Source organism: Fusarium mangiferae (genome assembly GCF_900044065.1).
Source record: "Fusarium mangiferae strain MRC7560 genome assembly, contig: FMAN_scaffold020, whole genome shotgun sequence".
Classification (NCBI taxonomy): domain Eukaryota; kingdom Fungi; phylum Ascomycota; class Sordariomycetes; order Hypocreales; family Nectriaceae; genus Fusarium; species Fusarium mangiferae.
The window spans coordinates 247,019-273,626 of record NW_024573940.1 but is presented as its reverse complement, the minus strand read 5'-3'; the positions used below and the strand labels follow the sequence as shown (position 1 = coordinate 273,626).

The following is a 26,608-nucleotide window of genomic DNA, read 5'->3' as shown; positions in this document are numbered from 1 at the left end:
TTCGCAGAGTATGGAGACAAAAGTCTGCAGCGGGCGGGATGAGATTTGCTGGGCATGTATATGCAATAAAATTGCCAACTCATGCCAGTCTTATCCTGTCTATACGAAGTTAATATCTCATGAACGAGGCCCCTCTGTTTCAAGGCTAGGATACGGGGAGTAAATAAATGTGATAAATGCAACAGACAGGGATCTGAAGGAGGGTGGGATAATCTCCAGATAAGCCTTTTCGGTTCAATGACCCGGATTTGCACACGTCCTCGTAACCGAACCAACCAGAGTGCTCGCCACTATATTAGAGTGAAGCACAAAAATGAGCTGAGCAGCATGTTCAAAGCCAGAGTTGGGAGTTCATAGCTAGTCACCGAGCGAGGTAGAGCTGAGACTCGTTGAAACCGCCACTAAACTCAATCTCCCGGTATTGTAATTAGCCAAATAAGGTATCCTTCACTTTGCGTTATCATAGCCCGCGATTAGTTAACGCCAAGCCGACGTGACCTCCCTAAATAGTTCCCATAATCCGTGCGCTCGACCGTTCCAAGACTCTAACTAATGCATGTTGCCTCCGCGCCAACCTCCCGCCTCCCAATACTGTTCTGTTGATACATACGAAAGGTTCTAGAGGTTTCAAATGCGCCAGAGGGAGGGGGATATACATCCTTCCTCTTTGGCTTGCTCCGCCGAAGGTCATCCGCCCCTTGTCGCTTTGCTATCTTTCTTCAGTCGCCTCTTATTTATAAATCACCACTGCTGACAGAATCTTTTTAGGTTCCAGTCGCGCCCGTTCTGTTCACTTTTTCCTTTTCCTCCCCTTATTTGTTTTTCCTTCCATTGTATAGCATTTCTGCTCAAGAGCTTTACCATCATGGGTTGGATTGGTCGAATCAACGATGGCGTGGCCAACAGTCGCGTCGGCCACTGGTTTCAATTGGAGGGATCTGGCCATGTGAGCCAACGCCACCAAAGAAGTACTGCAAAGAGAATCACACTGACCGAAGGCTTTAGCCCCGCGAGCGACCCGGTTCCCGATTTACGACTGAGATCCGAGCAGGCATCATCTCGTTCTTCGCAATGGCATATATCTTGGCTGTCAATTCCAGCATCGTCGCTGACAGTGGAGGCACTTGTGTCTGCGACTCGACTCCCGATGATCCCATCTGTGCCGCCAACTCGGACTATCTCCTTTGCAAGAATGAGGTCAAGCGTGATCTAGTCACTGCCACCGCTGCTATCTCGGCCCTCGCCACGTTCTTCCTTGGCGCCCTCGCCAACATGTTAGTCTCGATAGGTGGCGTCGATGATTGGCTGCTAACTTTCTGCACAGGCCCGTCGGTATCAGCTGCGGAATGGGCTTGAACGCTTATCTCGCCTACGATGTACGTATTCCGCTTATTCCGCTTTTCCGTCCTGTATAATTTCTAACATCGCATCTTCCTAGGTCGTCGGCTTCCATGGCTCTGGATCCGTCCCTTATGAGGTGGCCATGACGGCCATCTTTGTCGAGGGTCTCATCTTCTTCGGTCTCACAATCCTCGGTCTTCGACAATGGCTGGCTCGAGCCATACCACGTTCAATCAAGCTAGCTACTGGTGCTGGCATCGGTCTCTTCTTGACACTCATCGGCCTTACATACAGTGAAGGCATAGGCCTTATTACTGGTGCTGTTTCAACCCCTGTCGAACTGGCTGGCTGTTCTCCTGCGGATAAATTGGAAGATGGCACCTGTCCTGGCTCGCACAAGATGCAGAACCCGACTCTTTGGCTTGCTATTTTCTGCGGTGGGATCCTGACGGTGGTTCTCACCATGTTCCGTGTCAAGGGTGCTATTCTCATAGGCATCATTCTTGTGTCTATTTGTTCTTGGCCACGCGGGACCTCTATCACTGCCTTCCCTTATACCCCAGTCGGCGATGACTCTTTCAACTTTTTCAAAAAGGTTGTGGACTTTCACCCTATCACCAGAATCCTTGCCGTGCAAAAGTGGGATATCAGTGCATATAGCGGCCAATTCGGCCGCGCCCTTATCACGTTCCTCTACGTTGATATTCTTGACTGCACAGGTACCCTCTACTCCATGGCCAGATTCTCTAATCTCATAGATGAGAAAACTCAAGATTTTGAAGGATCTGCCACAGCATATCTTGTTGATTCCATCAGTATCACTATCGGGGCTGTCTTTGGTACATCACCTGTGACAGCCTTTATCGAGAGTGGAGCTGGCATTGGCGAAGGAGGGCGAACAGGAATCACAGCGATGATGACTGGCTTTTGCTTCTTTATCTCGTTGTTCTTTGCACCTATCTTTGCCTCTATACCTTCTTGGGCAACAGGCTGTGTCTTGATTCTGATTGGATCTATGATGATGCAAGCCGTCGTCAATATTAATTGGCGATATATGGGTGATGCTATCCCAGCGTTCTTGACCATCGCTATTATGCCCTTTACATTTTCAATTGCCGATGGCCTCATTGCTGGCATTTGCAGCTATATCGTCATCCAAGTTCTTGTATGGGCTGTGGAGACAGCTTCTATGGGCAAGCTGACTGCTACTAACAAGAAGGACAAAGACCCTTGGACATGGCGTATTCCCGGAGGCATCCTACCAGGGTGGCTTACACGTTTGTTCCAGGGCAAGAAGGACTTTTGGCGCCCCTATGCGGACGAGACCATCGATGGCAATGTAGGTGTCAATTCTCATGAAATGAGCCCTATTAGGCACAATACTGACTGGGTCAAGCCTGGTGAGCCTTTACCTCACGTGGTGACTGAGATTTACTCTGGAAATAATAAGGCATAAGCCAGGACATATTTCGTAACCCGACCTGCGAGGACGAAGGCGGTTCATTGACTTGGGAAGGCGGCTTTTTTTATATAGTTCTGTTACGTGCTACAAATACATAGAAAAGACAGCGTTACTCTTCTAGCATTCAATGACAAATTGGATCACGTTGTCAATACTTTGGCCAAGTCGAATGGTTCCATATCTCGCTACGTTCTCAGTGAGGCCACACAGGCTGCTCCAGCTAGAGGTCATTTTCCCATTGTACATGGGCTGGCAAGCAGCGGCGAAAAGATCGGATTCAGGGATGTCAACGGACGATCAGCTTTGCATCACGCAATCACCCACTTTCATTTGGACGTGGCAAGTTTCCTTGCGGAATGCGGCGCTGGTATCTATATTGAGGATAATATTGGCTCAGCACCGATCGATTCCAATCAGGCATGATATGGAGACCTCAGACTTCATCCAGAACCGGATGACCAACCTCACCGTCGTCGGCATTAGCCAATAGTCCTCGTTATTGACCTTCATTCCAAGAAAAGGTTAGGTCATGAGTTCCACTGATGTGAGAAGGGTCATCTTGAGATTATGCGCTAGTGACTACACGTAACTCTGCTGGGTAGACAGTAGACGAGACGACTTCTCAACCAAAATTCCGGAGCTGCCAGCTCGGATTTCTCATGCAGCAACTCCTCGAATGCAGGTGAGGATGAAAGCGGAAAATCTAATTTCCACGACTTTATTGACGGAGTTGTAACCATTTGGTTTGTGAAGCTTTACAAACATTTATGATGACATATTCATTTGGCGAAGAATCGGCGACATAACATGTACGCATCGAGTCGCAGGCCCCGACTTTATTAACTTGGCTAGTGATTATAGCAATTGATGTTGTTTTAAGAAAGAAGTCTATTTGGAAAGGCTTCATGTTCCCATCAGCTCCAAAAGACCATCCTGGTGTGGAGGACATAGGACCTGGGGAGTTGGAAGCGGTGAAAATTTGCAAAAGCCATAGAGCCTGAGGGGTAGGCCCAAGCCTTGGTAAGCTTGATGGCATCGAGAGCTCAAGGCTTATCGGGTACCATTCATTTGAAATTTACTGGAACTGTGCTGTTGAAAATGCGTTTTAATTCTTTCATTTAAGGAGCAGACTTTTCATGTAGGTCCAACGCTGCTTAGGCTACCTGATAATAATATATTATACTGAAAATTACGCCTGGTTCGCGGCCGCTCTCTTCATTGCCAGAGGTTCGATTCGGAGAGAGACGTATCATTCTTATCCTCTGAGTCGGTTTTGGTCCCCTACATGCGCGCTGTCTGCAGCCACAAGCAGTAACCAGTGATTAGTTCTCTTGCGGCGTTGTTGTCTCTTCTCTCGATATGCACCACCAACATTCACCAGGAGGGGTCAATCTTGGCCAATAAAGCGTTGCTTTTATCTGAGCTACCCAATACGACCACTTTCGTAGGCTCTCGCGCCAGCATGATGATGTGGCAACCTGCAGTCTCAGCGCTTAGGCTTTTGACAAGACCACTAATAGTCTACCTCTTTGCACTTGGTGCAGCCAGCATTTACCCGATACGATATACTAACACACCACAGGCATCCTATCAGAGGTCTCAGGATGACGCTCTATGCTATAAATAACCTTCAAAGGCCCGAGCCGGATTTCTCATTAGCGTCTTCTTTCTTCATCTCAGTACACCTGATTCTTGCAGCTCCATTTTGAATATCCTCCACGATTGTGAAACCGACGTGTCGCATGACTAATTACAATCCAACGCCATCCAAATGACCGAGCATAGCGAATATCGGCCTGCTCTAGGCCTCGCTGTTACCCTGGGGGCCCTGTACGATGCCCGCTCAGACAGGGTTCTTGGTCAATCACTTCTCAAAACCGGGACTCTTCCAACGGGGCTTATTGTCGAGCAAGACCTGTCTAGTCAGATGTACCGTCGCGTCGCGACAAACTCTCTAGAGGAAAAGTTCCAGAATCTTGAAATTTCGTCCGAGCTGGGTATTAGCATTTTGTGCGGATTAATGACTCCAAGTTGGGGAGCGAAGTACCTATCAAAGAGGACGTCTAGCGATATTCTCCAAGAGGCGTCTGCAGTTTGCAGTTTGAGAGTACGATATGACAAGCTACATCTTGATGAGGAATTGCTACCTCACATAAACATTGGCGCATTTGACTCTGAAGAGGCTACGCATGTCGTTTGGCAAATCGAGTGGGGTGCCCAAGTCGTTGTCACAGCTCGACAGGAGGTCCAGGATAGGAGTGATGGCTCTGACTTGTTTGGGAGGTTGAACACTAATCGCCGGGACGCCAAAGACTCCTCGGACATGTCGGATCGCAATGGAATTGCCCGTCGAATTGTTCACAACATCGGCCAGTCAGGTTTGTCTATTGATGGTATATCTCAATCAGATCTCAAATCTATGTCAACTTCATTTGACTTCGAGGTTATCGCTCGAGGCGTCGGAAACGAGAACATTCCTCACGACTTTGAAGGGGTCTCCGATTTCGTGCGGGCTATTCCGTCGCATGTCAGCACCGTCAATGATGGGAAGGGTGTTCCCATTGCGATCCATCTGCTACCGATCTCCGAACTTGCCAAGTCTTTTAATTTACAGTTGGCCAATACTAGGATCCTCCAGTCTCTAGACAAGACTGCCGTTGACCGAGCTCTCGAGAGGTTGCTGGATTGGGCAAAAGTAATCGGAAACCTTTCGAATTACTTCGACCTCCTCGAAAAGCACGAATTTTGCATTCCAGGCCATCAAATATACAAGGCCAGGACAAAGAAAAGACACGCAGAGTCGGACGAGGAGTCCTTTAAGGCAGATTTGAGGGCTGTAATCATCGACATCCGCAACGGCTCGAAGGGGACGGAAGCCCTCCAGACCCTGCTTCAACAGACGGGTAACAACGATGAATTCGAAAAATACAATTCTATTACAAAGGAGTATGTTGGAAAGATTGCCTTCGCCAATGAGGTCAAGGCAAAGGGAGCAGCGTATTTGAAGACCACTATTAAGTCATTGCATGAAGTCATTATGCAGCATGGCAACGATGACTTGTACATTCTCTACTTCAGTGAAGCGGGGACAAAGGTTCCCAGCTGGGCCCTTAACCGAAAAGTCCTATTTGACCTCCTCGACGAACCGCCTCCCAACTCACATGTTCTTGTCGTTGATCTCGATTCCGATAGCTCCAGCAGCTCTGAAATAAACTCTGAAGAGCCAAGGATAGAGCTTCGCCGTGATGGAAATGTTATCATCAATGACGTGAAAAAGGGTCTCGAAGAACTACAAGGAAAAGATCTTATCAAATGTGCCGAATCCCGGCTCCGAAAGCCACTGACGGCCCATCCGCCTCCTGGAAGACGAATTCTGAGGGTTCTATGTCCCGGGGAGTATTGCTACGGGAGACTTAAATCTACGTGGATCTGTCCGCAATGTCGGGAACTCGTAGCCTACGAACATGGTGATAAGCACCTGTATTGTAGCTGCAGTCGGTATCCAGCAGCTCTTGCAACATTTAAGTGTGCTTACAAGGGGCATGGTGCAAAGTTTGTGAGATATGGGGACGATGAGCATCTGGAAGATCAACTCAAGACTCTTGATCCTGATGAAGAGTACGATATCCTCCTCCTAGGAAGGTCTGGTATCGGAAAGTCAATGTTCATCAACAGCTTTTCTATGTACAATCAGTTTGCAACACTGGATGAGGCAATTGCCGATCACGAGCCGATCAAATATCCAATCCCATTCTACTTCACATTTCAGAATGAGGCTAAAGAAGACCAGAAACTTGCTTATGGTGAGGAAACCACAAGCGAGAAGTTCTCTGGCGAGGGCCAATCCTCCACGAGAAAGACCAAGTTCTACAACTTCAACATCAAAGGCAGGAGATTCCGATTCATTGACACGCCCGGAATTCTAGACACCAGCGGCCTCGATCAGGACCGTCTGAACCTAAAAGACGTCTTTGAGGCTCTGGAAGAATTCCAAAAACTGAACGCCGTCATACTCCTTCTGCACCCAAATGAGACTCGGCTAGATGCAAGCTTTAAGTTCTGCATCACAGAATTACTCAGAAGCCTGCATATAGACGTGGCGAACAACATTTTATTTGGCTTTACAAATGCCAGTAGCACCAACTTTTCACTTGGTTGTACGTCAGCTCCTTTAGATCACATGCTCAAAGAGCTAGGGAACCCAATATCAAGGCGACCAGATAACCAGTTTTTCTTCGATGCAGGAGGCTACAAGTTCCTGGCACATTGCAAAAAGGGTTTCAAAATGTGGCCACGCAAGGAGCAATATGATTTCATGTGGCAAGAATCCGTCAAGCAGTCTGATAAGCTCATGCTGGCCGTCATGCGGCTTCCACCCCACAACCTTAAGAAGACTCTGCGACTGAATCAAGCACGAGCGTTTTTTGATGCAATGGCGAAGCCCCTGACACAATTTCTGGCTGCTATGGAGAAGTCTAAGGCTGATCTCGACAAAGCAAAGCGAGATCTTGATGAACTTGACACGAAGGGGCAGAATCTTCAAAACAAGCTCGCCAAACTCAAAGTAAAAATAACCATACCTGTACGGCAAGACTCACAGTGTAAGCGGACAGTCTGCTCCAACGAGGCCTGCAGCAGTCAGGTCCGTGACGCCGATGGCAAGATGTGCACAAAGTATAATCGCCCTTGTCACATCCATTGCGACATTGACGCGCCCGATGAGATTGTTGGACACCAGTCACTGAAAAGTTGTAACCCTTTTTTGAGTTGGTCACTAGTCCCAGGAAACGATTGTTCTAAATGTGGACATAAGTGGGAAGAACATATGCGAGTCTCTTACGTGCTCCGCGATGAAGAGCGAGAGATCAACGACCCAAATACTGTAACCAAGATCAAGAATAACGAGAAGGCCAAGGAAGCGATCAAAGCAAAGTCTCAAAAGTGCACCAACACAAAGATGGACATAGAACGCGAGCAGATGCAGATTTACAAAACGCGCGCTCAGATTGGTGTATACCTGGAAAAGAACTCGATCGGGGGCGATTATATCGACAACAGTCTCGGCCATTACGACTTTCGTATTGAGATGATGAGGCGAGAAGGCCAACGTGCCGAAGCTGCTCGGCTGGTGGATCAGCGCGCCGTGTACGAGGATATGCTGAGATCACTGCGAGACGAGGTCGAGAAACGTACGGTTGAGTGCCCTAGTGAAGAGAGTATAGAAAAGGCCATCGAACAGCTTGAAGAGATGCCAATATTTGGCAAGGACCTAAAGAAGTGTCTTGAAGAAGATCGTGTCGTTTGGGATGGAGAAAGGCACGTAAACGTGTCGACTCCACAGTCAAAGACAAGGGAAAGGGCTTTCTTTAACGGCTTGAGTTCGTTTTGGTAAAGATCAAAGTGTTGCGTGATTTAGCTTCATTATGCCACTGTCGTTATTTGTATGGTATTCAGATTGTCAACACTCCTCGGTATTTACGAGATTTGGATTTAGGGGAAAGAAAGGACTCTGCTAGTCTATATAACAAAGAGCGAATTGGAATGGCATGCAACCTGTATAAAAAAGCATCTCCTGCGCCGTTTGAATAGAGCTGGTGATATATACAAGGAAGTCGTTATTGTTTCGGTACCCACGAGAAATATTGAATTTGAAGCGATCATGCTGGTGAGAGCCTGGGAGACTTTAGAAACCAATCAGATTCTCAGTCGCTGTCTCTACCAGTAAGTCATTCATGGAGACAGGCGTGAGAGGGAAGTGATATGCGCGGTCCTAAAATGTGAATGAAACGTGGCTTGGACCTTAATTTCATCCCGACTGCTAAAAAAGTCAAATATAAGCATGATCTGCCCAACATGCGATCTCATTCATGCCCATGACATCACCTTAACTCGTGCATCATTATAATTCCACAAATAACAACCTCTTGCCCAGCAGCGGGGTTATTACGTTAACCTAATTAGCACCCGGGACAAGTCGTTTTGCTGCTGTCAACCGGGGCCTGGCCTGATCTCCCTGGGTAAATTGTGCACATATTTCCAATTGGCCAATACCCCAGAGTGACCTCGACAACAGCCGGCCTTGTGGCTAATGAACCTGGTTTTGCGGGGCACAATGCGACGCTGCGATGATCATGCCCCGTCTCGTCGACCTAAATGTCCCACTTACATGAACCATGATAGTGCCTAAACGTAAATTTCTCGAATGTTGATCTCCCAATTTACCCGGTGCATGTGTATAAGATGCAAATTATTTAGCTCACAGCGCTTGAGATGTCAGCTTCAAGGCGTCTTTAGCTATGAAGGTCTCGCAGGTGTACCTATCGTTGCTGGGCCTGCTGCCGGCGGTAGCAGGTCTCGGCCAACAATCCATTGTTGCCTTCAACAAGTCAGATGACGCTTTTCAACTCGTCGGTGGAGATACAGGATCTGGTCAGATTCGTGTCTCCAAGGATGAGTACTGGGGCGTCATCCGCGCTGCTGGCGATCTCGCCGTCGACTTTGGTCGTGTTACAGGCACGAACTTCACTCTGAGCAACGGCCAGAAGAAAGCATCACCGGCCAAGTATAAGTTCAAGCCCGTGGATGTCAAGAACAACACACATGTGAGTACTTCCTAATCTTCAGGTACGTTTGCTAAGTATGCAGTACCGCACTCTCGATGAACAGCACTTTTCCGGACCAAAATACTCAGAACCCAACGCTGGCAACACTAAGATCATTGTCGGTACAATTGGCCACTCCGAGCTCATCGACAAGCTCGTCAAAGACCGTAAGCTAGACGTTAGCAAGATCAAAGGCAAATGGGAGTCTTTCGTCAGCCAGCTTGTCAAAGATCCTATCAAGGGCACTGCCGAGGCCCTGGTCATTGCCGGAAGTGATCCCAGAGGCACAATCTACGGTATTTATGACATCAGCGAGCAGATTGGCGTGAGTCCTTGGTACTGGTGGGCAGATGTGCCAATCCGCAAGCGAGATGAGATCTTTGTGCTCTCCAAACCCAAGGTTCAGAAGTCACCGTCTGTCAAGTACCGAGGTATTTTCCTCAACGACGAGCAGCCCGGTCTTTCCAGCTGGGTCGGGTAAGTAATTTTAGTTCACTTATAAAAATCACCACTGACACGCATAGTTCACGCTGGGACCCGACCTGGAATGATAAGGCCCCTTACAACCACGAGTTTTACGCCCTCGTCTCGGAACTGCTGCTCCGTCTTCGTGCCAACTACCTCTGGCCCACTGTCTGGGGCAGCATGGTCTACATCGATGATCCTCTCAACCAGCCACTTCTCGACGCTTACGAGATTGTTCTCGGTGGATCTCACACTGAGCCCATGATGCGAGCACAGAACGAGTTCAGAACGTTCTACGAGGGTGAGTGGCAGTACAAGACTAACAACGAGACCATCGACGAGTACTTCCGCTACGGTGTTTCGCGGGCCAAGCCATATGCTAGAAACAGTCTTTGGACTATGGCCATGCGAGGAACTGGCGACACAGCTATCGAAGGGGATCTCGGCATTGACGGAATTGTTGAGATGCTGGAGACTCTTGTCGACAACCAGCGGGGAATCCTGAAGGAGGGCCTCAAGGTTAAGAACTTGACTGACGTTCCATCTCTGTGGTGTCTCTACAAGGAGGTTCAATCTTACCAAGAGCGCGGTCTTGTCGTTCCTGAGGACATCACCCTTCTCTGGGCTGACGACAACTGGGGCAACATCCGTCGTCTACCTCTCGCGAACGAGACAGATCGTTCTGGTGGTGCTGGCGTCTACTACCACTTCGACTACGTCGGTGATCCCAGAAACTACAAGTGGATCAACACCATTCAACTTGAAAAGACTACCGAGCAGATGACCCTAGCATACCACCGAAACGCCCGTCGCATTTGGATCGTCAACGTCGGTGATCTCAAGCCCAAGGAGATTCCCATCAGCCACTTTATGGATCTTGCCTACGATACTGAGAAGTGGGAGAAGGAGGGCACTACCAAGTGGGTTGAGGCTTGGGTTGAACGTGAGTTCGGCAGTGAACACGTCGAGGCCATCACGGACATCATGACGCGCTACGGCATGTATGCTGCCCGCCGCAAGTTCGAGTTGCTCGAACCTCAAGTCTACTCCGTGATCAACTACCACGAAGCCGAGGCCATTCTTGAGCAATGGGCTACTCTGAAAGAGGATACCCAGGCTGTTTACGACAAGCTTGATACAGAATATCAGCCTGCTTTCTTCGAGATGCTACTCCACCCTGTTCTTGGTGGTGAGATTGTCAACAAGATCCAGATCTACGGCGCGAGGAACCAGTTGTACGCGGGACAGAAGCGTAACTCTGCTAATGACGTTATCTGGAAGTCGGTGGATTTGATGTACAAGGACTCGAACCTGACGCAGCGATGGAACGAGTTGCTCGATGGGAAATGGGCACACATACTTGATCGTAAGTCCCTCACTCTACCTGATCTAGACTCTTCTAACCTATTTAGAAACCCACCTAGGCTATGACGGATACTGGCAGCAGCCCATGAGAAACACCCTTCCCGATCTCCGATTCGTCCAAGACGTCTGGCCATCACTCGGCGGCCAATACGGCGTTGGTGTCGAGGGTTCAAACGCCACTATTCAGGGCGACAGCCGCTGGCACTCTTTGTCCTCCAACAGCCTCGAGCTGCCTCCCCTCGAACCTCACGGCGCCCAGTCCCGATACTTCGATGTCTTCCACCGTGGGAACAAGGGCTGCAACTGGCGCGCAGCACCATGGGAAGACTTTATCCAGCTGTCACAGTACAACGGTACAGTCGGTGGTGACAATGGTACTGATAGCCGTGTTTACATCACTGTTGACTGGGATAATGCTCCCCAGGCACCTAACACGACACAAGTCATGATCAACATCACGAGTGACTGCCGTGGCTTTGAGAAGTATGCGGGTGATGAGCCAAAGCTGGTCGTAACTGTTATCAACAGGGAGGTTCCTGATAGCTTCAAAGAGGGATTCGTCGAGTCTGATGGACATGTTTCTATTGAGGCATCCCACTATCAGAAGATTCACGAGGGCGACTCAGATGACTCTTCTCTCGAGTATCACACCATCAAGAACTACGGTCGTACTCTCGCGGGTATGGGACTATACCCTCTCAACACCGAGAAGCTCAAGATTGGTGAGGGTCCTGCTCTCGAGTACGACATGTATCTCTTCAGCAACAACTCAGCCGTCAACGTAACAGTCTTCATGTCCCCAGGCGCCAACTACCTCGGCGACCGCAATCCTCTCCAGTACGGCATCACGCTCTTCCCAGCGGATAAGGAGCAACCCAACCCCAAGATCGTCACACCCATTGGTCCCAACAAGGGAACCAACATGCCTGATGGCTGGGGTTACGCCGTCGGTAACGCTGTTTGGGGCTTGTACGGAAATTACACCACTTCGTCTTTCAATGTTCCCAAGGAGGGTGCTTACAAGTTGAGAATCTGGGCTCTTTTGCCGAACATCTTGATTCAGAAGATTGTGGTGGATCTTGGTGGTGTACGACAGTCTTACCTTGGCCCACCTGAGAGTTTCTTGCTGGGACGGGATGAAATGGGCAAGTATAACGGCACGTCGTTCGCCAGCACGCCAGAAATTGTGGGAGGAACTTTTGATAAAGAGTAATAAGCTATAGAGACAATAGGCTTCCAGTAGTACAGATAATCTAGAACTTCTTTTGACTGTACTATGCTGCATGCGAATTGACCAATGTGGTTAATCGAAGCCAAGGGTGATTGATGAGATCACTTGTTGAAGGCCGATGCGCCGGATCATACTGGAAGATCCATCGCAACAGCTCTAATATCTCCTTGGCTTCGACCTCGCCAATATCACCTGGCCTCTCTGCCATGAACTGGTCCTTGAGAGAAAGAAAACGACCAACATATGCGAGCGGGGGACCATTGCCTTCCTCGTCGTCCTCGTCAGTCCCATCGGCCGACTCCATGTCTTCACCGCCGCTTACATAGTCGTCCTCTTCAGGCTTAACCTCCAGCCTGTTTCCGCTTGAGTCAAAATATTGATCCGCTCGACGCCACTTCTCAAGTAGTGGTTTGGGTAGTGGTCCAATGACCTCCCAGAGCTGAATGAGATGCTCGTCGTTGGAAGTCTCATCGTAGTCTTGTCCCTCTAGTGACTGAATTGCTACAAACAGAGGTCGACCAATGATCATCTCAAATATTAGGCAGCCAAATGCCCATATGTCGATGCCCTTGCCGACATGTCCACCTAGGATAATATCTGGGGCACGGAGAGCGACTGGAGTGATGACTTCAGTCGCCTTTGAAGGGCTTTCTTCCCTAAATGCTGCGAAGGTCAGCAGGCTTAATATGTGGCATGAGATGATAAGGAGCCTACCGCCGCCCAAGTCTGCAAGTTTTACAAGCGGGTTGAGGGCATGTGAGAAATAGTCACTTAGAGGCCGAGGCCCAAGGAGATATAACGGGGCCCAAAGGTCCTTCTTTCCATCTTTCCGTTTGAGCGGCCGCGCATCAGTTTCAGATTGCTTCAATCTTTGCTCGGTATTTGGGGTGACTTCAATCGGCTCTATGCAAGCGAGGATGTTACCAGTATGCAGGTCGCAGTGGATGATACCACGTTGATGGAGATCATGAAGTGCGTGTATCGTATTGAAGAGCGCTGTTTTGGCAAAAGGCTTGGTAAATCTTCTCTCCCACGGCTTGCCAATCTGGAATTCCGGTCTGATCCTAAGAAGGGTTGTCAAATCTGGACCCATGGGCTCAAAGACGAGGCCGTCGTGTTCTCCATTTGGGCCGGTGATCTTGATTGTGTCATATAGATCCACAAGGCCTGAGGAGCCATTTTGGAGTTGAGACTGATAAAGAGACACCTCTCTGCTCGTCGTCTGAGGTTGTGTTGCAACAGTGATCTTGAGAGATACATAGCGGGCTAACCTACTCAATCGTGTCAGTTAACTACAAGGCCCTTGTAACATCGACGTACTGCATGTCAACTGCAAGCCAGACCGTGGAGTATTGACCCCATCCCACTTTGCGAATAATGCGATATCGTTCTTGTATCACATCACCAAGGTGAACTGGGTGATAGCCGCCCGGATGGTACGCTTCACCCCATTCACAAGCGGTCCCGTTCGTCACGAATCGGAAGTCCTCGTCTTCCCAAGGGGACTTGTCGGGCGGAGTAGGAGGGCGAGAGATCATTTTGCGGCGATGCAAGATATAGATAACTTGCGTAAGAGTTCTTACTAAGATTGAAGGATGTTGGTCGACAAGCATTGAAGCGGGGTCGCTAGTGACCAGCCAATCGCTTGCGTATTCACTAGCCAATCGCTTGCGTATTCACTAGCCAATCGCTTCCGTATCTTGCCTTCGCAGGCGTATCGCGGTCTAAGTAGACGTAATCAAGCCAACGATTTCTTTCACCTAGTAGAAGACAAAAGCTTGTGACTGTGATGTTATGATAAGGAATGTTGATGAAGTTCAAAATAAGTTCAACGATTACGAAGGCACTCTTACTCAACCAACATACTCTATATCAGACCTCTTCCATGATTCGAAGCAGAAGAGCATACGGCAATTCCAATATAAATAAAACAACTATTCGACTACTTACTATGCCCATTAATTTACTCTCCGCCTCTTCTACCTCTTCCACTCACATTATCACCCAAAAACCTTTCCCCACAACATCCCCAACAGGCCTGTCGTTTTATAACTCTTATGCACGACTCCTTTCCCCTCAATCTTTGCCTTAACATTATCCCAAACCTGCTCCAAGTCCGGCCTATCACTGGCCCCTCCAATATTCATCGCACTTGGAACAATCGCCCACTTCTCCAACACTGCCCCTCCTTGTCCCGTCACATCTCCTCCTTTGCCCCCTCGAAGGACCAAAATACCCGGCTGCGCCATCCCATGCTCGTAGCCCTTCCTCTCGCTCACCGCTATCTCCAGCTCATACCTTTCTTTTACCAATTCCACGAGAGTGTTTTTAGTATCAACGATAGCGTCCTCGGAATAACCGGTGAGCTTGCGCATTTCAGGGAGGAAAGAAGCCGGTTCGGAGGTCACGATCAGGGTTTTGCCGCCGAGTGAGGATATGGAAGGGGACAGTCCTTGGAGGGTCTGGAGATAGGCTCGACAGAAGGGACACCAATGGCCGCGGTAAACTGAGAATCTTTAGCTTAAGCGGGAAGGGAGAGTGATATATAGTGGGACTACGGAGCCAAGGGAACAGAAGGTTGCGCGGGACGAGCAGAAGGATGACTTACAAACAACAAAGAGAACTGAGGTCTCTGAGAGCAAGATATTAAATTCCTCAACGGGTGTTTGAGTGGCCATTGTGAAATGCTTCGTTGTGAAGTTCTGACTTGGGAGAATGAAATGAGCAGTTCTTTAAGACTGATAGACAAGACGTTGAATTATGTACTCTCTGATCAGATGAGCTTTTCGCTTGTTGACAAATTCTGTTGGCACGCAGTCAAGCCCGGATAACACGGCCAGACGCTGGGTCAGATTTGGTCAGCATTGGTCAGCTCTGCTTATCATTTGTCACTAGACACAACTGCATAAGCATGCGCATTAACCAACGAGGAACCTGCGGGTTTGTTCCGTCACTTTTACAGAGGAATTCACTGATGTTTACATGTGAGATGCCACGTAGAAAGGCGGGAATATGTTGTGTTTGGCTTTCGCAGTGAGTCGTTGAAGATCTCAAATTGCCGCATTTCCGAAAGGAAACACTCTGCAGTGTTGCATTCGTGATGTATATAGATACATGCTTTCTTATAAAGCTCTCTACTCGTCCCCGAAATGCACTTGTCATCAAAGCCACCCAGGCTGGTACCAGTCGTGATGCATAATTAATACAAGGTGATAGCTCAGAATCACATCACAACATCCGGCCTTTCCCTGCCTTACGTTACTTCATGACCATTATCGCCCGCCCAATCACGAATACCACTTCAAAGACTGCACCAGTAAAAGCCTTCTATTTTCCATCATATTTCAGCCGTACCTGTAGATATGGCGACAACAACGAGGCATTGCGACTTTTTGGTAATTGGAGGTGGCAGTGGAGGTCTTGCCTCCGCTAGGAGAGCAAGTGGACGGTACGGTGCAAAGGTTATTGTAGTAGAGGCAAACCGATTAGGGGGAACTTGTGTCAACGTGGGGTAATTCTGCCGCTTCTTGAGAGTCTGCCTAATTGCTGACCGTTGCAGATGTATACCCAAGAAGATCACCTGGAACGCGGCCAACCTAGCACAAGGTTTGCGCGACGCCAATTTCTATGGCTTTTCTGTCGAACAGAGGGCGTCTTTCGATTGGGCAAGCTTCAAAAACAAACGAGATGCAATTATCAAGCACCTGAACGATATACACAAGCGCAACCTCGAGAAGGACGGCGTCGAATATATGCACGGCCGAGCACGCCTTGTAGGCAAGAACGAGTCCGTGATAAAGCTTCATGATGGCACCGAGATAAGCGTCAACGCAAAGAAGATCTTGATCGCGACTGGTGGACATCCTACAGTACCGCAAGGCGTTCCTGGAGCCCAACACGGCATTGATAGCGATGGCTTCTTTGAGCTTGATCATCAGCCTAAGAAGGTAGCCCTGGTAGGGGCTGGTTATATTGCTGTGGAGTTTGCAGGAATGCTTAATGCTTTAGGCACAGAGACGCATCTTTTCATTAGGCATGACAAGTTTCTACGAACCTTTGATGAGATGATTCAGGATGAAATTATCTCAGAGTACGAGCGTGTTGGCATACACATTCATAAGAACAGCAAGGTCGAGAGGATCACAAAGACAGGGAAGCTTACTCTACACTATTCTGACTCAACTGGTCAGGGCAAGCTCGAAGACATGGATACTCTAATTTGGGCCATCGGCCGAACACCAGAAGTGGAGGGTCTCGGTCTGGATATCGTGGGTATCAAGCAGAATGAGAGGGGTCAGATCATCACAGACGAGTACCAGAACACTAGCGTGGAGACTATCTATTCCCTCGGCGATGTAGTCGGCAAAATCGAGCTGACTCCAGTCGCAATTGCCGCGGGCCGCAAGCTTGGCGATCGCCTCTTCGGCGGTGAACAATTCCATAACAGCAAGCTAGACTACAACCTCATTCCCTCCGTGGTCTTTGCCCATCCTGAAGTCGGCACCATTGGCCTCACGCAACAAGAGGCTGAGAAGAAATACGGGAGGGATAACATCAAGATCTATAAGACCTCCTTCACGGCGACCTATTATACCATAATGGAGGATAAAGGGCCCTCCAGATACAAGCTTATTTGCCAGGGGAAGGACGAGAAGGTCGTGGGATTGCATATTTTTGGCTTGGGGAGTGGGGAGATATTGCAAGGGTTTGGGGTAGCGATTAAGATGGGGGCTACAAAGATGGATTTCGATAGCTGCGTTGCGATTCATCCGACGAGTGCAGAGGAGCTGGTTACCCTCAACTAGATAGCTATCTAAGTATTATACACCGTGAATATATAACGAGGTTGGATTGACTAAAAACTGCATGGCGTGAATGAGTATCTGAAATAAGCAATTCTCTATCAACAACTGGTGAAGGCAATAATCAAGGGTGAGTGAATATGGAATTGTTTATTATATTCCATTGGCTGGTGTTCCCTTGATGGTAGGTTCGCTGTAAGCGCTGTCATGCACCTTACATAGCTAAGGACTCATGACCTGATCTAGACAAGCGTTATCGAATCCTTGAATACGGAAGCGATTGGTGGGTTTATACGAGAGTGATTGGCTGATTTATACGAGGACGATTGGCTAGTGAATTTACAGCGATTAACTACCTGCCGTGAGATGCTGTAGCCTCTTGGAGAAGTCGCTCCAGGTCGTCCGCGCTCTTTCAGTTGGCCATCGGATTTACTGCCTGTTTTTAATGCACACAATTAATCTCAACTGCTATTACTGTACTTATATTATAAGAGACTGAGACAGAAATTGATTTCCTTTCTTGATGACCCTATATGTAAAACTAATAATATAAAAATACTTTAAACTATGAAGTAGTTTTCATCCCCCCGTCGCTAGTTTGAGTGACGTCTAGCCTTTCGCTGGTGGCTACCAAGACTAGAGCCCATACTGGCGCAACCGTCGTCGCTGTACAAAATATCAACAACCCATTGTTTATGGTTCTCAGTGTTGACAACCACAGTGTCGGATGGATAGACCATGCTGGGGAGCTCAATGTCAAAATTGTCCGTAATTTCGTAGTAGGACTGCCCATTGGTGACGGGACCAACTTGACCTTGGAGGTCGAAGAGAAGCCCGCCATCGAGGGGCTTTTGGACAAAGGCAATGTCTTTGGTGATGTCGACATGTGTGCCGGAGGCATAGAGAAGCAAGGAGTTGGCGTCACTGTCGTAGCAGGCAGTGATGGTATTGGCAGGGATCAGCTGCGTGTTGCTGAGTGGCGCAGTTGCGGCTGCCGTGGTTGAGAAGAATGGTAAGGCTGCAAGGACCTGGACGAGTGAATGAAAGGGGCTGTTGAACTTGGCCATTCTTGCGGGCTGGAAGAGATTGGGAGCTTTAGATGTATTGTAGGCTTGAGATGTTATGATGCTAGAGTTGAAAAATGAGATGTCATATATGGAATTCTTGTCCCTTTTAAACCTGTAGCTTGTATAGACTTAATAAGTTAAATTATCGATATTTAGGAATTACCCGAGCCTCTTGTGAAAAGACATATTGACTTAAATCTGTAGCGACGGTTAGTAGCGCAAGTTAATAAATCTAGTGCTTATCTGAATAGTTACAGAACTTGAATGGCGGAAAGCTCCTTGCCAAGGCTAAAGATCAATAAGGTTACTTCCATTTTTGCAATGGTATAAGCCGTCAAACCGGGAATTCGGAGCCTGAGTCAACAATTAGCTTCAACTCAGCCTTGCCCAAGCCCTGCGCATTAGCGGCATGACCCGATGTAGAACCAAACGTACCTCGCTATTAGAGACAGAGTCAGATCTATGTATCTGGTGGAAAGAACCACTTGGCATCTGCAGTAGAGAGCAAGTGGTGTTCATTTGAGAAAGACCTGAGACTACCATTCTGAGTAGACGGTACGTATCTCAGGTTGCCGAGCTGGATAGCATATAAATCTTAACTGTATGTTTTGTATGCTATTATATACCCTTAATTAATAAGGCAAGTGAATTCCAGTGCAGCGCTGCAATTGACTTTATTTATTACAGCTATTGCCGATACTACTTTCTTATGGTGTTCTAGACCTTAGCGTTAGGCAATTTGCGATGGCATGTCCCGAACTACTGATATCCAGGCGAATATAGTGCAACAGAAGGATTACACTGCCTCCACTATTACAGCTGGATTCAGTATAGTGGTATAGGCTTTTAGGTGCCTAAGCTTTACTGCCTTTTTGCTATTATAAATAATAAAAAAGGCCACACTCTAGCCTTACTTCTTCCTAGCTATTAGAAGTATTTTAAGTTTAAAGATATTTAAAGTATAGTAATCCTTAAGTCCTTTAAGATATTAATTTTAATAAAGGTTTTATTTAATTATATTTCTATTTAAATAGTATAGTTATTAATTATTTTGTAGTAAATATAGAGGAAATTTTAAAACTTCTAGGTGCCTTAGGCTGCAATAGGCTATTTATGCAATAAACCAATACTTATCATTTCTCGCCCTTTCCGCTGAATTCACGACATTCATAATCAGGCCAAGAAATAATTGAAGCTTCAACAGCCCTTGACCCCCTCTCACAGCTTAAGGAGAAGCAGAGGCGGCAAGACTAGGCTAAGCTAGTACTTTTCAGCGCTTTTAAGCACCTGACTGCTGTTACCCTAATGGAAGGCGCTGTGCGCAATAAAAAGAAACGGCGCGCGAGCAGACCAAAAGCTCGTACGGGTTGTACGGCTTGCAAGTAAGGCCTCCTCCCATTTCCCGGCTAGGCGAACCGGGGACTTTATTCAAAGCGCTAATCCCTATATTAGGAGTCGGCGTGTCAAATGCGATGAGACAAAGCCAAAATGTGATCGGTAGGTAATCGGGGAGTGACTTTCTTGAAGTGACAAGCTCTAAAGTGTGCTTAACTGGCCAACTTCTTACGCTTACTCTATAGATGTGAAGAATACGGAGCATTCTGCGAGTACCAGCTCCCTCGACCCAAAGAAACGGCATCCAAAGTCAAGGATGGCAGCAGGGACCTCATTCCTATTCAACCTCGACGTCCAGTGCAGCTTATATCTAACCCTTCAGATTCTCCTTGCTGCGACGAGGTAGAAGCCCGGTATTTTAAAGTATTTCAAGAGAAGCTGGCCTTCGATTTGAGTGGTTATCATGAAGCTCCCTTTTGGACTCGGCTCATACCACAACAATGCCATCACAACCCAGGGATAAAACATGCAGTTTTGGCACTCAGTGCTCTATACAAATCTGCATTATCCTCTAGTTCTCATACGGTTAATCTAAACGATGAGCATTATAGCTTTGCTTTGATACAACAGAGGCAAGCCATTCGATCGCTACGCAATGATCTGTCTAGTGGACAACCTCAGATGAGGCTTGCGCTCGTAGCGAGTCTACTCTTTTCATGCTTTGAGAGTTTCCATGGGGACTGGGAGACAGCGACACACCAGGTATATAACGGATTCAATATCTTGAAACTTCTCAGTGAAGACGAGAGGCGGGAAGCGACCGATAGCCTTGCTGATATTGATATCGACGTGGGGCTAACTTTGCGTCGCCTCGAGCTGCAAATATTGTCATTTCTCGCTATGAGCCCCATGTTGGAGCAGCATCCGAATGACCTGAATCCTGAGGAAACCGTATCGGATCTGCCGGATCAGTTCACTACCTTCAACGAAGCTTTCACAGCAGTGACTAAACTTGCTGTTTCCATTCTTCGACATTCCAAGATATCTTTCCGCTGCGAAAATGATCCAGCATCTCAGGACTTTCTTGCACAACAGAAACAGCACCTCCAGAGATTAATGGATCAATGGGGCAAGGCATATGAAGTTATGTTTCTCGAAGCATGCCGAAAGATTACTGACAGAGAGCATCTTGGCATCCTCCAAGTTCGAATATGTGCCTGGAAGTGCGAAATTCTGATTGCTACGAGCATGTCTGACACAGAATCCGTCTTTGACGATTTCACAGCGCAATTCCAAAGGATCACCCATTTTGCGCGATATGTACTCCAGAAGGACCAGGAACTTCGGGACTTGGATGGCCCGAGATTGCAATATGGCATGGGACTGATCATGGCGTTGTTCTTTACAGCTACTAGATGCCGGAACTTCTTCGTGCGCAGGGAGGCTATCGCTATACTCCGGGAATGGCCTTGCACCAATGGAATCTGGCACAGTTTGCAGGCGGCAAAGGTTGCCGAGTGGATAGTGAGCATCGAGGAACAGAGCTGTAGTGGACTAGAATTCGTTCCGGCAGAGTGTCGGGTGAAGTTGCCGAGTTTGAGAGTGAACTTGAAGAAGGGTGTGATTGCTGTGGAATGCATGCAGTCTTCTGCTGATGGTACCTTGGAACCCCGAAAAGCAAACCTCACTTGGCCATGATAGAAATGCACATAGGAGGAAGTGGATATCTGATTAGATGAACCCCGAGCCATACAGGTCAAAGCCTGATCGAATTTTGATTGCAAGATGGCCACCAGCTCTCTCGCCACCGACGATGATGTTTTCTGCTGGAACTAGCAGAAGGAGTCGACAGACCAAGATGCAGGTATGCCACACGACTTGACACCATGATAGGAGCGCCATGGTATGTTGGCGAGAGTTATGGTCTACGTTATAGTCTAAGTCTTAGATGTGATTTTGATTTCTTTGGATGAGTTTTGATGATGGGTTATATTTATGATTGATAGCTGAAGGATTGCACTCGATGTGTGGTGTTTCGGGGCTCGCGGGACAATGATAAGGTAGCCGTAACTGCACCAGTGGCATCACGGTAGCATCGTTGCGGCATCGCTAAATAGATAGCCATGTGAGACGAAAATAATACTTCTTAAATAGTTTATCGTTTGGAAGCTTATAGTATGTATATGCAAATGAGGCTGTTGACTAAGTTGGTTGTATAGTCTACTAATGCTTATCCTGAGTATCAAACAGCACGCTCTTGGAACATATAGCTTCCTCTCCTTACCCCCGATTTATTACCCAGTGCACTTCCACCAAATCAACGTCTCCCAATGTGGGTTAATCTGGTCTTCATCGAATACTTCACTATTCATCCTTGCCAGAGCACGCCGAATAGCTTGCCAAGAATAGCCATTAACATCAATCCCGACTTCCTGGGCATGCTCCACAACCTTGCTGACCCAAGCTTGACAGTATACATCCTGTTCTTGTCTCAGAGTCTCAGCCAAGTTAATAATCGCTTTGTTGCAATTCATCTCCCTCGTAAGGAGATCCCAGATAAACGAAATGGCATCATCTATCTTGACCCGGACGACCTTCGGTTCCTCTTCATCCTGGTAATCTTCACGGTTGACGTTGAGCGTCAGACCAGCTTCGAAGAGGGGCAGGAAGCTAATCGGGGAGGAAAGGTGGGAATCGTCCCCCGTTTTGACTAGTAGAACAGTACGGCTCGAGACTTGGTTGGCGCGAAACTGGCTCCGAAGCGCCATCCAATCTTCATTTTCCCGTTCAAATGCATAGGGGGTCATGGTGTAGCCCGCTAGACTCTGGTTGTCCACAACCATATAGATTGCACGGAAGAGCGGTCACATTAGATATCCATGCTCCCTGAAAGATTGCACTGATGGGTTGACTGGCTGTGGAGTAATCGTTGAGTGTTCTCCGCCTTGTTCAAATTGCGCAAGATCGTGAAGATGCACAGAAAGGGTATCTGTCAGATCTCTGTGGAATGATGGCAGAGCATTTAAATATCCAGTGAGTTTCTTGGAAATTCGAATGGGCTTTGCAAAGAAGCCTCCACGTTGGAATGGCGGACGTCCTTGATACAAGTGCAGCCCTGCACGGTATAAGTATCGACCCAGGTAGCCCAAGTCCATTTCCTCAACAGTAGCTGTATCAATATATATCGCAATCTCCTTATTAAAGAATTTGAATATTTCGTCTTGATCAATATTGACCTGTGCCGGTTGACGATATCTGGCGACTGGAAGTTCCCAAGTTGCATACCATCCAGCGACGTAGTCATCTACCGAGTGCAGATATAAAGCTGTTCCCTCGAAGAACATGTACTCGAACTCCTTTTTGATCGAAGCTTGCATATCTTTTGATAACGAGATCCATGGGGGCGAAGTTGTGTTGAGATACCTCGAGTCATAGCGAGAACATTCCTCGCGATATTGGTTCGAGTCTATCATAGAAGACATGACAAGATACGGAGATGCTGTAAATAAGGAGTATCCACGGTATGGAATTGTAATGATGTCAAGGTGTGAGTTCTCAATGGAATCGCCTGACCGCGAGCAAGGAGTCTCCATGATGGTTTCCATGAGGTCGGTTAGAGGATCGGTATGTTTGCGTATAGGGGCAGGACGATGAGAGGGAATAAACACGCCGGTTGAACGGGATGAAGGAAGAAGGTTGGCACAGCTGTTGATGAGGGGTAAGCGGTGTTAGTACTTCTTGATCTGTGATAGGGTTGAGGGGTCAAAAGAGGCTTCAGCCTCAAGGCCATAAAGGTAAAGAACACCAAAAAAACACATACGGCGCACTGAACACACACGACTGAAAACCTTCAATCTTGGACTCTGTGATAGGGTTAGTTGTGAAAACAAGGCAGGCAGACTGGACCTAGAGAAGATGGATAAAGAGTATCTTCATAGCAACTTTGTCCTCCTGAAACATGCTTTGAAGTTCATGACATAGCACTAATGTGTGGACGCGTGATTAGAAGCTCGTACGTGAGACCCAAACTCTACTCGCCCAACAACTTTGTTTACCTTCATCAGAATTTCAATGTGCTTAGTACCAAGGCATATCTTCCAATAACAAAATTGATTGGCTATCGCGCTTTTAACAGTACAGTCTCATCTAACTATCTATTGGCCAACTACCTCTTCCCCCTCCGCGCTGGCAATTTCGCTTTATCCTCCTCCTTTATTGGCGGAAACATCTCAGTAAGATTCGCAACATGTGACCCATTCATAGGCTGTCCAAGAAACTTGGCTTCTGCATCGAGCTTCTCGTAAAAAGCCCCGGTCACCTGTTCATTACGGTAATCAAGACGATGCCCGCACCGATACGTGGTGACATCGTAGATGCTGGGGTTGTCCTTGCAGCAGTAGCCCCAGCAGTCTGAGAACAATTCCATCGCGGGCACGTACGGCGACTCGCGATGGCTTTGCTCGATGATGTGCAGCATCGTTGGGATGCCGACTTCGTGGAAGACGTCGAAGGACTTGAAGATTGGTGCTGCGATGATGTAGTCCTTGAAGAATTTGCGAGGGATGAAGTAGATGTCGCTCCAGCCGACACAAAACTCATTGATATCAATTTTGAAGCCTAGGTCCAGATGATCCAGCTGGGCGCTGGCAAGTTGCGCTTTGAGATGGTAGTGAGGACCGCCCCATCCACCCCAGTCATAGCCCTTGGTGTCATTCATGCAGGAGAACTGGGGTCCTACAGGCTTCATCTCAGGCCATGTCATGGGGAAGTAGATCTTGTTGCGATCAATACCGCCCCAGGCCAGAGGATCGATCCAGGCGTCGAAGTGGTAGTACAAGAGGCCGTCAATCTCTGGATCCTCGTCGAGGATCAACTGCATTGTATCGGCGACCTGCTGGTAAATGTGAAAGGTGAGGGTGCTTTGATCATGAGTGATGTTGTGATACTCCGGCTTGCGTCCTTCGGCTTTCATCATATCGGGCATTGAGATGTGAATGTCGCGGAAGAAGGGCTTGTACTTCATCAACGTTGGGATGCGCTCAGGATGAACAGAGTTCCATCTGATGAAGGCCATGGTGTTTTTGAAAGGAGATGTGACGATCTTTGGAGCATCGACATCTTGTGTTGTTGCCACCGCCAACGTGCTTGCATCAGTTGGTGTAGTGGAAATAGACTTGGTAGGCATGGCTACTTGGTACATAGCCAAAGCCATAACCGCCATGACCGTAATGAGAGTGTTGATGAAGATAAACAATATCCTCTTGTTCTGAACAATGGCGCCAAGTTTGGAGAAGAAACCTGTCTTGGGATCGGAATCAGATTTGGTAGTAGTAGGCTTAGGAGCGGGATTCTCCATGTAGAGCCAGGTAGCGACAAAGATGATAAATGTGCCTGGAATAACGAGAAAGCTGAGGGAAGTATCTGAGATCAGAGGTGCTAGGTAGAGCAATATTCCGGTCGAAAAGGCTGTCGCGAAACATTTGACCAGCGCGTCGGCATCTGCCATGGAGAAACGTTGGTCAGCCTAGGGTTGCAGGAGGAAGAGGGAGACCTGGACTTACACTTATACACGGCAGTGATTGCAAGGCCGATGAAGACATTGCTCATAATGACCAGAATGGCATGGATGCTTCCGTATCCCTCAAAGAACCCCGGCTCGTTGGAGCTTACGCATTTGATGGTGATATGGCAGACAAAGTTGACGATTGTGCCAGATGCGTACAGGATCATGTTGTTAGCGTGTAGGCTGGAATCATCTGCTTTGAGAAGAACTTGGTTGTACACGCCGGATGAAGCGCTGAGAAAGACCTGGAAAAGAAGAAGGGCATATGTGTCGAGAGGATAGAGGGCGCCCTTGCCAGGCTGATATTGCGTGACGATCAGGCCACTGAGCTGCAGGGGTCATTTGTTAGGCATTCGTTCTCGAGATGTTTGGGGGTTGAGCCGTACCTGCATGGCGATTGCCATCCATTGCGTCTTGGACACCTGCTGATTGAGTGTCGCAATCATGACCAGGGCTGTGATGAGCGTGACGCCGCTTTTTGTCAATTGGATCGTGCCTGGATCTGCCATTTTATAACTCAAGAAGAGCTGATCAATCATCATTAGCCCCTGCTGAAAGGTACAAGGGAAAAGGAATTACTGACCGAGTTGTTGATGAGAATGTAAATGAGCGCCAAGTTGTAAAACCCGAACCGCACATCATTCCTCACCTCACCACGAATATATCCCCAAAATGTCCGGAGACCAAAAGGCAGCGCCGCCGATGAAGACCCTGAATCTCTTGATCCCTCATCGTCCGAGTCCATCGCAGTAAGCGACGACGCATCGCCGTCTTTATCCTGAATCTCCAAGTCGCGATGATCATCCGGCAGCGACGCATACGCCGTATCCGAACCTCGCGTCGACGGCCCAACACCCGTCTGCGCCCTGGTCTTACACTCGCGGTAGAAGAATATCGAAGAGAGGATCAATTTGAGAAACTCGGAGATGGTGATGGATCCCGATGGTGAAAATGCATATGAACCCCCGCTCTGCGCAGTCTTCATGATAACGCCGATGCCGACTTGGATACCGACGAGCCCCAGCGCCGCGATGTACGCTGCTCGTTGGGGGCTGCTGTTGCGCAGCGATAGCTTTCGAAGAAACCGTGTTGCAGACATGATTTGTTTCTGCGGCGTCTACTTTTCGAAGAGTAGATTGAGAAGAACAGAACAAAAAGCGAAGTGCGTGGTGAAGTTTAGTATTACTTGAGCGATTAGCTTGTGCCTCTGCAACCGTAACGATACGACGCTTCATGCTGTTCCTGCGTCGAGAACCACGCCACAGATATCAGCTCGCGGCCGTTCACATAACTCAACAAGACGCCACATTCCTCACCTGGCGAATCGCGGCTGGCCGCTAACCAGGAACAGGGACCCTGAGGCATGCTGTATTCG

The 26,608-nt window shown here is 48.1% G+C and overlaps 11 protein-coding genes across 11 annotated transcripts; 5 read left to right on the top strand and 6 right to left on the bottom strand.

The window, feature by feature from the left end:
- Positions 1-865: 865 nt before the first annotated feature.
- Positions 866-2,797, top strand: FMAN_14429 (putative permeases; the record flags this gene model as incomplete). The annotated part of the gene is made up of 5 exons (XM_041825124.1): positions 866-946; positions 1,006-1,274; positions 1,325-1,376; positions 1,439-2,680; positions 2,738-2,797. The coding sequence occupies 5 exons, from the start codon at positions 866-868 to the stop codon at positions 2,795-2,797; spliced, it is 1,704 nt and encodes a 567-aa protein (XP_041690536.1).
- Positions 2,798-4,574: 1,777 nt separating this feature from the next.
- Positions 4,575-8,195, top strand: FMAN_14428 (uncharacterized protein; the record flags this gene model as incomplete). Its single annotated transcript, XM_041825123.1, has 1 exon — positions 4,575-8,195. One exon carries the CDS (start codon positions 4,575-4,577, stop codon positions 8,193-8,195), a length of 3,621 nt encoding a protein of 1,206 aa, XP_041690535.1.
- Positions 8,196-9,099: 904 nt separating this feature from the next.
- FMAN_14427 (uncharacterized protein) lies at positions 9,100-12,448 on the top strand (the record flags this gene model as incomplete). The annotated part of the gene is made up of 4 exons (XM_041825121.1): positions 9,100-9,405; positions 9,449-9,882; positions 9,930-11,236; positions 11,283-12,448. The coding sequence occupies 4 exons, from the start codon at positions 9,100-9,102 to the stop codon at positions 12,446-12,448; spliced, it is 3,213 nt and encodes a 1,070-aa protein (XP_041690534.1).
- A 61-nt stretch (positions 12,449-12,509) lies between these two features.
- On the bottom strand, positions 12,510-14,004 carry FMAN_14426 (putative SKY1-Protein serine kinase; the record flags this gene model as incomplete). Its single annotated transcript, XM_041825120.1, has 3 exons — positions 12,510-13,129; positions 13,181-13,737; positions 13,787-14,004. The coding sequence occupies 3 exons, from the start codon at positions 14,002-14,004 to the stop codon at positions 12,510-12,512; spliced, it is 1,395 nt and encodes a 464-aa protein (XP_041690533.1).
- A 462-nt stretch (positions 14,005-14,466) lies between these two features.
- FMAN_14425 (uncharacterized protein) lies at positions 14,467-15,144 on the bottom strand (the record flags this gene model as incomplete). Its single annotated transcript, XM_041825119.1, has 2 exons — positions 14,467-14,972; positions 15,075-15,144. 2 exons carry the CDS (start codon positions 15,142-15,144, stop codon positions 14,467-14,469), a joined length of 576 nt encoding a protein of 191 aa, XP_041690532.1.
- A 684-nt stretch (positions 15,145-15,828) lies between these two features.
- On the top strand, positions 15,829-17,271 carry FMAN_14424 (putative glutathione reductase (NADPH); the record flags this gene model as incomplete). The annotated part of the gene is made up of 2 exons (XM_041825118.1): positions 15,829-15,977; positions 16,026-17,271. The coding sequence occupies 2 exons, from the start codon at positions 15,829-15,831 to the stop codon at positions 17,269-17,271; spliced, it is 1,395 nt and encodes a 464-aa protein (XP_041690531.1).
- A 590-nt stretch (positions 17,272-17,861) lies between these two features.
- Positions 17,862-18,335, bottom strand: FMAN_14423 (uncharacterized protein; the record flags this gene model as incomplete). Its single annotated transcript, XM_041825117.1, has 1 exon — positions 17,862-18,335. The coding sequence occupies one exon, from the start codon at positions 18,333-18,335 to the stop codon at positions 17,862-17,864; it is 474 nt and encodes a 157-aa protein (XP_041690530.1).
- A 1,305-nt stretch (positions 18,336-19,640) lies between these two features.
- FMAN_14422 (uncharacterized protein) lies at positions 19,641-21,368 on the top strand (the record flags this gene model as incomplete). Its single annotated transcript, XM_041825116.1, has 3 exons — positions 19,641-19,717; positions 19,788-19,832; positions 19,916-21,368. 3 exons carry the CDS (start codon positions 19,641-19,643, stop codon positions 21,366-21,368), a joined length of 1,575 nt encoding a protein of 524 aa, XP_041690529.1.
- Positions 21,369-21,964: 596 nt separating this feature from the next.
- FMAN_16248 (uncharacterized protein) lies at positions 21,965-22,477 on the bottom strand (the record flags this gene model as incomplete). Its single annotated transcript, XM_041825115.1, has 1 exon — positions 21,965-22,477. The coding sequence occupies one exon, from the start codon at positions 22,475-22,477 to the stop codon at positions 21,965-21,967; it is 513 nt and encodes a 170-aa protein (XP_041690528.1).
- A 57-nt stretch (positions 22,478-22,534) lies between these two features.
- On the bottom strand, positions 22,535-23,263 carry FMAN_16247 (uncharacterized protein; the record flags this gene model as incomplete). The annotated part of the gene is made up of 1 exon (XM_041825114.1): positions 22,535-23,263. The coding sequence occupies one exon, from the start codon at positions 23,261-23,263 to the stop codon at positions 22,535-22,537; it is 729 nt and encodes a 242-aa protein (XP_041690527.1).
- Positions 23,264-23,835: 572 nt separating this feature from the next.
- Positions 23,836-26,332, bottom strand: FMAN_14421 (uncharacterized protein; the record flags this gene model as incomplete). Its single annotated transcript, XM_041825113.1, has 4 exons — positions 23,836-25,169; positions 25,232-25,562; positions 25,620-25,760; positions 25,817-26,332. 4 exons carry the CDS (start codon positions 26,330-26,332, stop codon positions 23,836-23,838), a joined length of 2,322 nt encoding a protein of 773 aa, XP_041690526.1.
- Between the last annotated feature and the right edge of the window lie 276 nt (positions 26,333-26,608).